Raw genomic sequence first — 14,995 nt, 5'->3', positions numbered from 1 at the left:
AAGCCACGCCTACGTCTAGCCTTAGGCGGCCTGCCTCGAGTTTTTTTTTTTTTTAAATGTGCTTCCCGATTGGCTGGTTAGGCAGCAGTAGGCCGCCTATTGGGATGTCGTTTATAGAATTTGCCCCTAAATGCAAAGCCAACCATTCTTTTCCTATGGGTGGCTCGAGGACATTAGTGAGCACTGCTTAGTAGCGCCTCTTAATCAAAGCCTGTCAGATTTTGGTATGATGCTCCTCAATTATTCCCTCCACATTGGATCTTATATTGCTATACAAATACAAAAAAGAAAAAAAAAAAAAAGCCAACAAATAAGAAGATTTTTGGAACATTTTTATTTACAAAAATCTGTACAATATATGATCCACTGCAATTTTACTTTTTAAGCTTTTGGCCTGTAAAATTATTGAACTTGACTGAAATGTTGTTTGTACAATGTGTATTACATGACACACCTATAACAGTTTTAAATTAAGAACTAAAGATTTATTAGCTTTGCTTAACTATACAAAGCCCAAACATTTGTTTAGCCACACATACAGGTGATAATCCTTACTCATGTCTGATTTTTTTCTGTTTTGTTTGCATTTTCACCATACATAGTTCAGTTCTATCACCATGCTTTCCTTCTCCTTTAAAATGAAATCAGGTTTCCATCTTGTATCCATGTTTCTCTAATTCAGCTCTGTATGGGCAAAAAGATAAATATGTTTATATTGGTGAATTGCTGAGCATCTTCAAAACAAGGGTAAATAAGCCAATTTATGCTAACAATTTATAAAGAAGCTTACATACTATAAAAAAAAAATACACCAAAAACGGAAAGGTCATGAAAAAACAACCAGAAATTTAAAAGGTATTTTCTGATAGGACTGCAAGTTTAATCTTCAAAACTTTGCATACTTGAAGCAGAATTTTTGGGCAGCTTCATTTTAATGCTTGCTCTTAAGGCATTGAACTTTGGATACAGGAATTTGGAGGCTGGAATTTTGGCCACACAAACAGCCGTATCAAGAAGTCCTCTTCTCCCCTCTCCTCCACACACTGACCTCTGGTATTCAGGGAGAACAGGGTAATGCTTGATTTCTGCTGCAGCCAGGGTTCCTTGGTCAGAAGAGAAATACGGGTTTCCCCAAATGATGTGACTAAAAGAAGGACAGAACAAATTTCCTAAAGAACCATTTCCCTCACAAAGCACCATTTGAGGAAACTCACATTTCACTTCTGCCTAAGGACCCCCCAGCTGCAACAATGAGCATGTACTGGCCCTGCTCCTGACCAGTACTGGAGTTTAGTGCATGTGAGGGTCACCATTTGGATGCCCATAACTCATAAGTGCCCAGTTGGTGGTGCTAAAAAGGCAGCGCCCAAAGCTCAGATAGCTTACTTAATTAATAAGAAAAATAAAAGCATACAGCTTATGGGAATTAATGCAATGGTACAAGCATGGCTCATAATGCTGAGGAAAAGCATGAAGGCTCCATTAGGCTCTATGTGGACAGTCTGTACTCAAATCCTTCTTTTGTGAAAAGCTGCTGCAAGACAATGGTTTCAGATTATTCCTTCATTGCTGTAGCTACACAGAATAGAAGGATGCAAGCATTGGCAACCTGAAAATACTTGTCAGGTTACTGAATCTCTCATCTGAAAAAAAAATGTTAAATTCCTAACCAGCAGGGAAGCAGAGAAGACTGAATTTAAATGAAATCACTTATAAGGAGTAGTGCAACCCTGGAAAAGTAAAACAAAGCAAAAAAAATGCATGCAAAATATAGAACTACAGCTCAAATTAGTCATGCATACCTTCTTACAGATGCCTGACTTGATAGGCTGTCTATACATATAAACTTAAGAAGGAAGCCCTTTAGCATGATTTAAGTGGTACTATGAGCATTAGTAAATTTGAGAGATTGAGCTCATATTCAACATGGTTTAGATCAGGGATATCAAAATCCCTCCTTGAGGGCCACAATCCAGTCAGGTTTTCAGGATTTCCCCAATGAATATGCATATGCAGATTCATTGGGGAAATCCTGAAAACCCGACTGGATTGCGGCCCTCAAGGAGGGACTTTGAGACCCCTGGTTTAGATGTTCATCACCATCAATGCAGATACCAAACTAACCCATTTGGAGACAGGACCCTTAGAAGAAACCATACCTTACAATCTTTCCCATCCAAACTCACAACAAAGGCAGCATTATTAGCCAACTATTTTCTATTAAAAAAAAAAAATAAAAAAAAATATATATATATATATATATCAGTGGTCTCAAACACGCGGCCCGCAAACGGCCCCCCAGGGACTATTTTGCGGCCCGCGATCTGTCCTCTCCACAAGTTTTCCAATTGTGGAGAGGACAATTGCATACAGACCGCAAGTGCTATAATGACTTGCGTCGGAGGGAATGTCGGCAAATGGCCTCCTGGTGGCGCTGTGTTTCTCCCAGTCTCAGCCTCCCTCTGCTCGCTTTGGCTTGCATCTCTAGGAAGCATTAGCGGCTGCCGGGTTGCGCTGTGCATCTCGTGATCTCAGCCTCCCTCCGCTCCCTCTCAGCCCGGATCCGGAGTGCACGGCTCACTCTGCTCTGCAGCTCACCCGCAAGCACCGGAACCAAGCAACGAGGCATCCCAGGCTGTGGTGGTGGTTGCAGTGTAGGGCTGTAGGCCTTTGGCAAGTATGTGAAAAATGTGTTTCTTTGGAAATTGCAATTATCTGTCCCACAGAAATTTTTTTTTAACCCCCTATGATTTCTCCTGTGGTGGTGTTTCTTCACATAGGCTTTGATTTATTACAATTGTCTGTCACACAGAAATTTTTTTGATCCCCCCCTATGATTTCTCCTGTGGTGGTGCTTCTTCACATTGGCCTATGTCAGTGGTTGGCAAACTGTGGCTCTGTTTATCTTCCCCAGCGCGGAGCCGACCAATTCTCACCACCCGACGTCAATTTTAACGTCTGAGAGGAAGTTCCGGGCCAGCCAATCACTGCCTGGCTGGCCCGGAACTTCCTCTCCGACGTTAGAATTGACGTCAGGTGACGAGAATTGGTCAGCCCCGTGCTGGGGAAGATAAGTAGGGAGAACTAAGAAATCAGGGCTGGCCTGTTCTCCGATGGTGGCTTGAGGGAGAGCAGGGAGAAATAAAGAAAGAAAGGGGGGGGGACAGGGAGACAGAAAGAAAGAAGGGAGACGGGACACAGACAGAAAGGGACATGTAGAGAGAAAGAAAAAAAGAAAGAAAGGGGGCATGGAGAGAGAGAGAAAAAGAAGGGGGCAGGGTGAATGAAATAAAAATGCTGGGGGAGGGAAGGAGATAGATGCCAGACCAGGGGAAAGGAAGGAAGGAAGGAGGGAGGGAGAGAAAGGAAAGAAAGAGATGTCAGACCATGGAAATAGGGACGGAAGAAGAGAGAGATAGAAGGGAAGGTAAGACATGGAAACGTAGATTTTGAAAAGAAAACAGAAAAATTGAATATTAAGTTAATGCCAAAGATAGATGCAATGGTGATAGAAACAAACTGACTATAATGAACACCAATTCCAAGAGAGTGAAATTACTTTGAAGTACACTCAGAGAAGTGAAACTCTGAAGAGAGAGACAACCCCTTCTTGGGACAAGAGTTTACCATCCAGTCATTGCATATTTGATAAATCACTCTCTGAGAAATGGTAAACGCTGGTTTATATCTATTTTTCAAAATTTTAAGTTCAAAAAACGTTTCTTTTCTTGTTTTGCACCTTTGTTTGAAACATGTGTCACTGGAGCATTGTTACAATCTCACTTATCTTATGAGGAAAAAATCCTGTAGGGTCCCAACGCGGCCCCGTTTCGTTATCTGCTTCAGGAGACCCAGCTGTAAAGTTGAAAAGTTTCTCACTCAAAAGATAGAACTGAAATGCTGTTTAAGATGTCCGTGAAACTGATTCGCTTGAAAAATCTCTCAATGGCTCCCAACAACAACACAACACAACAAAATTTTAAAAATAGATATAAACCAGCGTTTACCATTTCTCAGAGAGTGATTTATCAAATATGCAATGACTGGATGGTAAACTCTTGTCCCAAGAGGGGGTTGTCTCTCTCTTCAGAGTTTCACTTCTCTGAGCGTACTTCAAAGTAATTTCACTCTCTTGGAATTGGTGTTCATTATAGTCAGTTTGTTTCTATCATAATTAGACTTTACTGACGTTCTATAAGCATATTATCCCTGTTTTTTGTTAGACACAAAGATGGATGCAAGGCAGAAAGTGAAGACGGAGAGAAAAACAGTCAAAGGACAAGAAAGCCCTGGAAACATAGTTAAGAGCACAGAAAAATAAAGTCACCAGCCAACAAAGGTAGGGAAAATGATTTTATTTTCAATATAGTGATTGAAATGTGTCAGCTTTGAAAAAGGAAAGATATTAAACTTTAAATGTGAGGGCCGCAGAAAAAAATAGTTAATGACAATTTTGCTTAAGGTAAAACTCTTTATAGTTTATAAATCTTTCCTTTAACAGTTAAAGGAAAGATTTATAAACTATAAAGAGTTTTACCTCATGCAAAGTTGTCATTTCTTTAATAAGACATTAACTATTTTTTCTGCGGCCCTCCAAGTACCTACAAATCCAAAATGTGGCCCCTCTACGGGTTTGAGTTTGAGACCACTGATATATATATATATATCTCCAATTGCAAGTGTGTACAAAATCTGACTAGACCAGGGGTGGGCAACTCTGGTCCTCGAAGGCCGGAATCCAGTCAGGTTTTCAGGATTTCCCTGATGAATATGCATGAGATCTATTTGCATGTACTGCTTTCAATGTATATTCATTGGGGAAATCCTGAAAATCTGACTGGATTCCGGCCCTCGAGGACTGGAATTGCCCACCCCTGGACTAGACACTTGCAAGAAATTAAAACTACCACCTCCTTCAAAAATGCCCCTATCAGCTAATCTCCAGATCAGTAGCTCACACATGGTGTCACCACATGCAACTATCTTCCCACTTTGCCCTATACATTAGCATTTAACATCTTTGTAATTTGTGTTTTATATTTTTTCATACATATTAAGGTTCGATGAAAACAAGTGCACTATTTATTATATGGCTAAGCTTCAGCTCAATGCTGAAGAACCCTTTATTCCCAAATGTAGTAAACCAATGGCAGACAAATTACAGGTCTCCCTCTATTTTCAAGAGTGCAAATAACTTTCTCCCTTTTTATTCACAGGTGTTTGGAGCACAGCCCTCACGAATACTATAAATTTGCAAATATCCATTCCCTCCATATTTGTGGGCATAGATTAAGATAAAAGCTCTTTACTGTAGTTTCCAAACATGAGCAAACAAGTATCAGGTGGCAAAGTTTGATTTATTACAGTATTTACTACTGAAGTTGCCAATGGTCATTTTTCATCAACTGTATGGAGGGCTCCAAGTGGTTCAGGTCCTCATCGAAAACTGATTCCTTCCACGTTTCACTAACAATTTTTTCTTTATACTATGCATGTCATGTTTAGTTACACACAAGAGGCTGGATTAAAAGAGATTTGGTCTTGTCAGATGAAAAAGAAATGAATAAACTATTTTCATTGCTAGTGTTTATACAGTTAAATATCAAAAATATTGCTTCTGTATATGAAATAGAAACATAGAAATAGAAAGCAGATAAGGGCCACGGCCCATCTAGTCTGCCCACCCCAATGACCCTCCCCTACCTTTCTCTGTGAATAGTGAAATAATGTGTACACAGATTTAAAAAAAAAATTTAATTTGATAAATTTTAAGTAAAGAAAAAAGTCCCAAAAAGAAAATCACTTAAATTATTAGCAACATTAGCACAATGCTAGAATAAACCTGCTACCACACCATGAACAAATACACCCCAATTTCACACTTAACATTACCTTAACTGATTCGAGAAATCATCTTCTACATTATCATCATCCCAATTATCTTCCCAAACATGTGCATCTTCGTCTTCATCTAAACCGGCCCAATCTAAAAAAAAAATAAAAAACCCACAAAAAATGTGAATACTTCAAATAACTTATGATCTGACAAATTCCATCTCAAGTTCAGATACAGATCTTCAAGACCTTCCTGGTCTTTTTGTTTTGACAATCCTGATTTAAACACTCTAAAATGCATGTATAAACAATGATTCTGGCTAGATTCAATAAAGCCTGTTTACTAATGCTTAGTAAAAGATAATGGGCATTATATCTTAACTGCCCTAAAGTCCAAATAACACTTTTTCCAAGGTCAATAGGGATGCAAATGTGCATATCTTGTTTGTTTGAAATGTCGCAAAATGCCTGTTTTCATCAATATTTCCAACAAAGCGGGGTATCAATGACAGCATCTATATCTTAGAGACTTTACCAGATGAATAGCACTAGCTACGGTGTTTCCCCAAAAATAAGACATCCCCGAAAATAAGTCCCAGTGCAGGGGTGCCCAAAAGGTCGATCACAAAGGAAATGCGAGTCGATTGCGGAGCCCATCTAGGACTCTGCTATACTCACATTGCCTTTGCGTTCTCCCTGTTCCCCGACGCCACAACAGGCCAGCAGTGACTTCAGAAATGCCGGGCAAGCCAACCTTCCCCCCCCCCCCCCCACGTCAATTCTGACATCGGAGAGGAAGTTCCGGGCGAGCCAATTGCTGCCTGGCTGGCCCGGAACTTCCTCTCTGACGTAAGAATTGACTTCAGGGGAAGGCTGCTGGCCTGTTGTGGCGTCAGGAAACAGGGAGAACTCGGTGGTGGTTTGGGGGCCTATCCCCAGATGTCGGCGGTGGCCTGTTTCCAGACGACAGCCCCGGTGGTGGCTTGGGGAGAGAGAAAGGAGAGACAGACAGAAAGGAAGACAGAAAGACAGGGAGGCAGAAAACAAGAAAGAAAGGGGGACAGGGAGACCGAAAGAATGAAGGGGGGCATGGAGACCGAAAGAAAGGGGGGGCACGGAGACAGACAGAAAGAAAGGGGGGGCACGGAGACAGAAAGAAAGAAAGGGGGCACGGAGACAGAAAGAAAGAAAGGGGGCACGGAGACAGAAAGAAAGAAAGGGGGCATGGAGACAGAAAGAAAGAAAGAAAGGGGGGCATGGAGACAGAAAGAAAGAAAGTGGGGCATGGAGACAGAAAGAAAGAAAGTGGGGCATGGAGACAGAAAGTGGGGCATGGAGACAGAAAGTGGGGCATGGAGACAGAAAGTGGGGCATGGAGACAGAAAGAAAGAAAGTGGGGCATGGAGACAGAAAGAAAGAAAGTGGGGCATGGAGACAGAAAGAAAGAAAGTGGGGCATGGAGACAGAAAGAAAGAAAGTGGGGCATGGAGACAGAAAGAAAGAAAGTGGGGCATGGAGACAGAAAGAAAGAAAGTGGGGCATGGAGACAGAAAGAAAGAAAGTGGGGCATGGAGACAGAAAGAAAGAAAGTGGGGCATGGAGACAGAAAGAAAGAAAGTGGGGCATGGAGACAGAAAGAAAGAAAGTGGGGCATGGAGACAGAAAGAAAGAAAGTAGGGCATGCAGACAGAAAGAAAGAAAGTGGGGCATGGAGACAGAAAGAAAGAAAGTGGGGTATGGAGACAGAAAGAAAGAAAGGGGGCATGGAGACAGAAAGAAAGAAAGGGGGCATGGAGACAGAAAGAAAGGGGAGGGGGCAGGGAGAAAGGAAGGAAAAGAGGGAGGGAATGAAGTATGTCAGGTGGCATGCAGGGAGAGAGGAAGAAAAAGTTGGACTCATGGAAGGACAGATATGTTGGTTGGGGAATGGAAGAGGTCTGGAGGAGACGAAGCATGCAGGAGGAAGACAGGAGGGAAGAAATATTGCATGCACAGTCAGAAGAAGAAAGTGCAACCAGAGACTCATGAAATCACCAGACAACAAAGGTAGGAAAAATGATTTTATTTTAAATTTAGTGATCAAAATGTGTCCATTTTGAGAATATATATCTGGTCTATGTTTTGCACTATGGCTCCCTTTTACTAAACTGCAGTAGCGGATTTTAGCACAGGGAGCCTATGAGTGTCGAGAGCAACACGGGGCATTCAGCGCAGCTCCCTGCGCTAAAAACTGCTATCGTGGTTTAGTAAAAAGGGAGGGGGTATATTTGTCTATTTTTGTATAGTTGTTACTGAGGTGACATTGCATATTTAAAGTCATCTGCCTTGACCTCTTTGAACCCCCCCCTTGAATATAAAAGATAATTAACATTTTCTCTGCGTACAGTGTGCTTTCTGTTTTTTTAAATTTTATTGTTGGTAGATCATTTTGACTTAGTCATTTTAAATATAGCTCGCAAGCCAAAAAAGTGTGGACACCCCTGCCCTAGTGTGCTTTTTGCACCCAAAATTAATATAAGACCGTGTCTTATTTTCAGGGAAACACGGTAATAGTACTAGCTGACTTACTCTTTAATATACTTCCCAATTTCTCTAACAAAAGATCTTGCCAAAATATCCCCCCTTTTACTAAGCTGCAGTTTCTAGTGCGTTCCAAAGGAGCGCTAAATGCTCCAACACTCATAGAATTCCATCAGAGCATTTAGTGCCCCGATAGATACCTCTACCACTGCTTAGTAAAAGAGGGCCTAAATATAACAGGGGCCAAAAATCATGAAATTCTACCTTTATTACATAAATTTTGCTCAGACTGTAACCAAGGTTTAAAAAACAAGTGGACAGAACATTTGGCTGTCAATGTAGCATCCATGAAAGATTCCTCTATCACGTGTATGTGGTGTAAACGCCTGAGCATCCAATCTTACCCAAGGAGGCTTTTCATGTAAACCAGGGCTCAAATCTCCATGCTGCTATAAACAGACCTGACACTAAGGTTTTGTTGGCAAAACAGACTCAATCAGAAAGCCAGCCACATCAGTGGTAGGTTCTCTACTCTTCCAGCCCCTCAGTCCAAGTGGTTCAAATTTTGTATTCACTTTCAAAAGCAACAGAAATGGAGGTAGTACAGCCAGTCTTTTCTGCTGTTTGCAATCAAAGTCATACGGTATTGTGGTAGCAGGGGTGCTGAGGTACAGGGAAAATGTGTGCAGGTGGAGAAGACAGCTAGAGAGATGTATGGGGGATTAAGTTATTTGGGGGAGAGGGTAGTTATCAAGAGTGAGCTATGGATCTGTATGCCAGAGGGGTAGAATTTGAGCACGTGGTACTGGGGAGGGAGAATTCGGCAGAGCCCTAGAGAGGGGCTGAAAGTGTGTAAGGAGTATGTGCTCACACACCAGGAACAGGATTGGAGAGAGAATCTGTAGATCTTGATGGGACATAGAGAAAAAGTTGGGTAATGTCAACCATGGAAAGTCCACATGGAGCCTTGTGGATCAGGAGGAAGTTTGGAAATTAGCACCAGCAGAAGCAACCGTTAGTAGGATCAGTTTTAATATTAGAGTCTTATTGTTGAAGAGACAGACACCCACCCACAGACTATGGCAGGGATGCGACACTGAGGTTGCTGCTGATGACAGTGGGTAGATGAACAATTAAAACTGCACCTGCTGGAGCTAGATGGGCAATGGAGAGAAACTAATGCCGCAGTTTTGGCTTCTTCACCAGTGCATTAGCAACTGCAGCCTAAAGCCTCGTTTTGTTCTTAGATATACTTCAAGGGTGTGAACGATGAGGAGCAGTATAGCCTCTTATTTACTTCTTTCCTGCTACTGCAATAGTTGTTTCCTTCACTGTTCAATTTATACATTTTCATAATTAAAAATGCCCGTAATGTAGAAACATGACTGCAAATAAAAGCCAAATGGCCCATCCAGTGTTCCAAGCCTGATTCCTAGAGCTTGTTGAGGCCTAACAGGAGTGACACAAAAACGTGAGGCAACATAGTAATAAATTTGGAATACCAATCCACCCAAGTTTATTTATTATATTTATACCACAAACTAAAAACAAAAAAAAAAAGTCTAAGCTGTGTACAATAGTAATAAGGAGGAAAGAAAAGCCTCACTTCAGTTATTGGAAATATAATGGAAGCATTGCTAAAGGAAAGGATAGTGAATTTCTTAGAATCTAATGGATTACAAGATCCAAGGCAACATAGCTGTAAAGGTAAATCATGCCAAACGAATCTGATTGAATTCTTTGACTGGGCAACCAGAGAATTGGATCTAAGACATGTGCTAGAGGAGGAAGGAGTGGCCTAGTGGTTAGAGCTATAGCCCCAACACCCTGAGGCTGTGGGTTCAAACTCCATGCTGTTCCTTATGATCCTGGGCAAGTCACTCAAGCCTCCATCGCCTTGAGGATATATGATAACAAAATTGAAGTCACCTCCCACTATAAGTTTTCCCTGGAATTCATTCTGTAGCATAGATATTTTCTCCAGATCACCTCCTCCCTTCCTGTGCCTAGAGCTGCCATCTAAAGCTCATCTCCCCACTGTCTCCCCATTGGCTAGATCCTATTTACACTATCTGTTAATACTATGGGGAAAAAAACCTTATTTGTGACATTGCCATAGCATATTTATTTGGTTTTATTTGGATTTCTGTACCCTGTGTTGTTTCTGGTTTCATGGACCTTGGAATCCGAATTTAATCCGTTTCAGAACCCAGTTCGAGTTCCAAGACAATTTTCCCATAGAAATGGTCCCACAAACTCTGCAAGATCGGGCCTACCTGGCAGAAACAGCAAGATTGGGACCCCCAGCAGCAGAGGCAGCAAGATCGGCAACGGCAGCTGCAAGTGGTGTTCATTCCAAAGCTTCCCTCCCAGACGGAAACAGGAAGCTGCGTCAGAGGGGAAGCTTTAGGCTGAGCACTGCTTGCAGTTCGGATTCAGGGGCATAAATGAAAAAATAAAAAAAGTTTGGATTCCAAATCGTTCGAGTTCTGGGACGTTTGGATTCCGAGGTACCACTGTAATGCCATTTTTGGTACAACCAAAGCAGTTTAAATACTATATCTAACTATCTGTATATCTATGTATTTATGTATATGTATTTGTATATATATATATATACAAGTACTTTATATGCCCCTAGTGGGGTTTTGCATCTGGAGCAACAGAAAATTAGGTTTGACTTGCCCTAGGTCACAAGGAGCTACAATGGGAGTAAAATTAACATCTTAGGTTCTCTGTACTTATCTTTAGGCTAATATTAGACCTTTTTATTTTTAAAATTTTTTTTTATTATTTTAAAAACTACAACAGTGTATTACATTTGATTTAAATTTTAACATTGTAAACCGCCCAAATACTTGTGATGGTCGGTATATCAAGCCATGAATAAACTTGAAACTAGGCTAATCCTCCACTCTTTGCCTACCCAAATATTTAAATCCCCTAGCAACCCAGCCTCTTTCTATTTGCCATTTACCAAATACCATAATTTTATTACATTGACTTTTTTTCTAATGCACATATTTTCTACATATTTTCTTATCCCACATATTTAGAGTTCCTTTTACGAAGCCGCGTTAGCGGCTTTATCGCATGTACCTTTTTAGCGTGCACTAGCCGAAAAACTACTACCTGCTCAAGAGGAGGCGGTAGCGGCTAGCGCGCGCTATTACACGCATTAAACCGCTAACGCGGCTTCGTAAAAGGAGCCCTTAACCACCTCCCATGCCCCTCCCCAAAAAAAAAACAGCAAAAATCCACTGGCTCCCAAAATGTTAGGTTAGCACTTGTTATCCAATATGCTTTCGTCTTCTAATCAGTACTATAGCTGCACAGGAGTCCAAATTAGGCCTACCACAAATATTACATTTGTAAAAGAAAATAAAAAAAAGAGAAAGAAAAGCTTTATAATAAAATATCAACAGCCACCCCACCTCCCCATCATGCAGATGGTATGTTTAAATTCACACTTTTTTTGTTCAAAAGTGTCACATGAACTGCATTTTCCCATAGACAAAGAGGGGCGATTCCGTCCCCGCGACAAGGCCTACTTGACAACTCTTATGAATGAGGAAAAGGATCAACTCCCAGCGGCTCTCCCTTGAAACTCGTGACAGCCGGGACCTTACGATCTACTGACCAAACACTCCTTTTCATTCCATCCCTAAACTTGCTGTCCCGTCACCGCGGACTATACGGGCTTTAAAAACATAAAGGGGAAATACTTCTAGCTAAAAAGGAAAAAAAAAAAAAAAAGCACACACGAGTCTGCCCTCCCAGAACACGCAAGCCATGAACTCGAACAAGCCGAATCCGTACACACACGCACGCTTGCCCCAGGCCCACGCTCACCCTCCGCCGGAAACTCCTCGAACTCGTCATCCTCCTCCAGCAGCCCCAAGTCCACCGGCTGCTTCTTGTCGGTCATATTCCAAGTCTCGTGGGATCTATCGACCGAAAGAAGACGGAGCCTACAAAACCGCGAAAAACGACTCTCTACTCTCGAGCTAACGCACATGCGCTATCTGCCGCCGGTTGCATGCAGAGGCAGGCGCACGCGCGCGAGAAAGACAGACATAAAAGCGCAGGCGCGATTACGAGCGAGGCTACCTCGGCGCCGTGTGTAGAGTGAGATGGGTTCGGTTTGCGCGTGCGCACCCCATAACGGCATTCTAGGGCGGTGTGGTAAGTGATTAGTGCTCTGTGCACATCATAAGTACAAATAAGAGCGTTGCTTTGCCTCGCTGAACGCTGGTATTATAGGACTGGGAAGAAATTGGAGTCCAGATTTACCCGGACTTGTTATCTTTTTAGAGGACTGTACTAGCATCTAGACAGCTTTTCAAAACTTGGCACTTTGGGTTTGAAAGCGTTGAGATTGGGGCTGCGTCTGGAGGGCATTACGCATATGTGGATGCAACATGGTGACGTCACATGCATTTGTGCATGCATATGACATCATCACGTTGCACTGCGCATGCACGTTATATCATCGTGTTGCACCGCACATGAGCAGATGCACTCCATATGTGACCTGAAGAGACGAGGTTTGTATGGGCGGAGTGTGATGAGGGCCACGCATTTGTCATTCCCTCTATAGCCCCATACCCTATCTTCCTCATCATTCCCTTTATAATTCCTTATCTGAGCAACATACTGTATTTTTCGCTCCATAAGACACACTTCCCCCCCTCCCAAAGTGGGTGGAAATGTCTATGCGTCTTATGAAGCAAATCTAACAAGTTTTTACCCCTCTTCCCCAGTACCTTTTTAAATTCTGGTGGTCCAGCGGTGTATCGGCAGGAGTGAGCTTTCTGAGCTCCTGCCCCTCTCTCATTGGACAGCTGCCTCATATCTTGTGACCGACGGCGCACTAAGCAGGAGCGAGCTTTATGCGCTCCAGCCTGGTCTTGTGTCGCTCCCTGAATGGCTGCCATCAGTTTTTGCGGGACACACGAGAATTGACGGCAACCATTCAGCGAGTGGCGCTGGGCTGCTGGTATTTTTGGGGTGGGAGGTCATGGGGGACTTGTGCCTCGGCAGGAGGGCTTGTGCTCCCTCCTGCCAATATTGTCGGGGTTCAGGGGTGTGGATCGCTATTGCGGCAGGAGAGATTGGGCATCTCTCCTCCCACGATTGTTGGGGGGGGGGGGGGGAGATTTTATAACCGGTGTTGTTTTTGACAGACACCGGTTACAGAATCCAGTTTTTAGGCGAAGAACTGACCCTTCGCCTAAAAGGTCTTGTTTTGGGCGTTTGGGACTTGGACAGTTTTTTGGTTGATAATATGTTCTAAGGTTAGACGTAGTGGTGGTCTGGGTGATTAAACTGCTGAACCCTCATTTTGGATGTTTTTTTTGTTTTTTTTTTTAGAATGGACATTTTCCCTGCTGTTACTTTCAGCGTTTAGGGCCTTAGGCCAAAAGGAGACTTAGACGTGTTTTTTTATTATACCCCTCCACATCTAAGTGATGGCCTTTTTGATGCGTTTTAGAAAGTGTTGGAAATGAATAAGTCAATGATGATAGAAAAACTTTCAAGTCTTTTACTGAAGTGTCTTCCTCATTATCTAAGTGAAGATTGATATCTCCTAATAACAAACTATGGGGTCCTTTTACTCGGACACGCTAGCCGATTTAAAGCATGCTAAACGCTAACGCATCCATTATATTCTATGGACGGGTTATTAGTGCGTGCTAAATTGGCTAGCGTGCCTTAAAAGAGGGGGTATATGAGATGGAAGCAGGATTGTACAGAACAAATTTGCAAAAAGCTTCTTTTGCTTTAGTCCAAGAATTTGGAGGAATATAGAACAGAATACAGTTTAGAGAATCTTTCAGATCTTTTCTCATACGTTTACAAGAAATAATTTACAAAGCTGTAGTTTGTTTAGAATCTGATATGGTAAAGTCAAAATCATCTCTTATTATTTCTAGTCTACCTCCCCTTTTATATTCCAGGAATGGACCAACCCTGTCCTGTGAATCTGCACCCAGTGAACCAGTGTTTCTCAACACAGTCGAGTTTTCAAGATATCCACAATGAATTTGCATGCACTGCCTCCATTATATGCAAATTTCTTTCATGCATATTCATTGTGGATATCCTGAAAAACTGACTGGCAAGGGGGTAGTACAGGACTGAGCTGAGAAACGCTGCAGTGGACAGCCTTAGTGAAGAATGAAAGAGCCATTGCTTTTGTTTTTTGTTGATGTTTTGTTCTTTGGCTGTGTAGGTGCAGAGTCAAAGATACACCAAGCTTTTTTGCTCCTGAAAAAAATCTGGAGACTTTGAAGCAGCTATTTGTGAAGCAACTATACAGCTGCCAAAAAGGCCCAAATGTAAATAATCTAATATAATAAAAGCCTAAGCCACGCATGCACACTCTTACATGTGTGCTCCCGTTTTCCGTTCGCTGTAGGTCCCCGCAGGTAGGAGTGCGCATGTGCGATTCCACGCATCTCTCTCTCCCAAGGCGGATGTCGACTTTGGGCGGCGCGGTGGCTGTCAGCATCTGCAGACCGCGGCGGCTTGAGGCGGCTGTCGGCGGAGGGCAGACGCGAGGTAAGAGGTGCTGCTGGACAGGGGAAGAGACGGGGAGGGGGTAGAAAAAGGAAGGGATACCTACTGCTGGACGGGG

General features: G+C 42.5%; 1 protein-coding gene across 1 annotated transcript; it reads right to left on the bottom strand.

Annotated features, from left to right (window-relative positions):
- Window positions 1-315: 315 nt before the first annotated feature.
- Window positions 316-12,438, bottom strand: SEM1 (SEM1 26S proteasome complex subunit). The gene is made up of 3 exons (XM_033931077.1): window positions 12,208-12,438; window positions 5,893-5,986; window positions 316-684 (listed from the first exon to the last, which is right to left on the bottom strand). Exons 1-3 carry the CDS (start codon window positions 12,371-12,373, stop codon window positions 645-647), a joined length of 300 nt encoding a protein of 99 aa, XP_033786968.1. The 5' UTR covers window positions 12,374-12,438; the 3' UTR covers window positions 316-644.
- Window positions 12,439-14,995: the final 2,557 nt, after the last annotated feature.

This window comes from Geotrypetes seraphini, chromosome 2 (genome assembly GCF_902459505.1).
Source record: "Geotrypetes seraphini chromosome 2, aGeoSer1.1, whole genome shotgun sequence".
Taxonomy (NCBI): domain Eukaryota; kingdom Metazoa; phylum Chordata; class Amphibia; order Gymnophiona; family Dermophiidae; genus Geotrypetes; species Geotrypetes seraphini.
The sequence above is the reverse complement of the archived record's forward strand: the minus strand, read 5'-3'. Positions and strand labels throughout refer to the sequence as shown.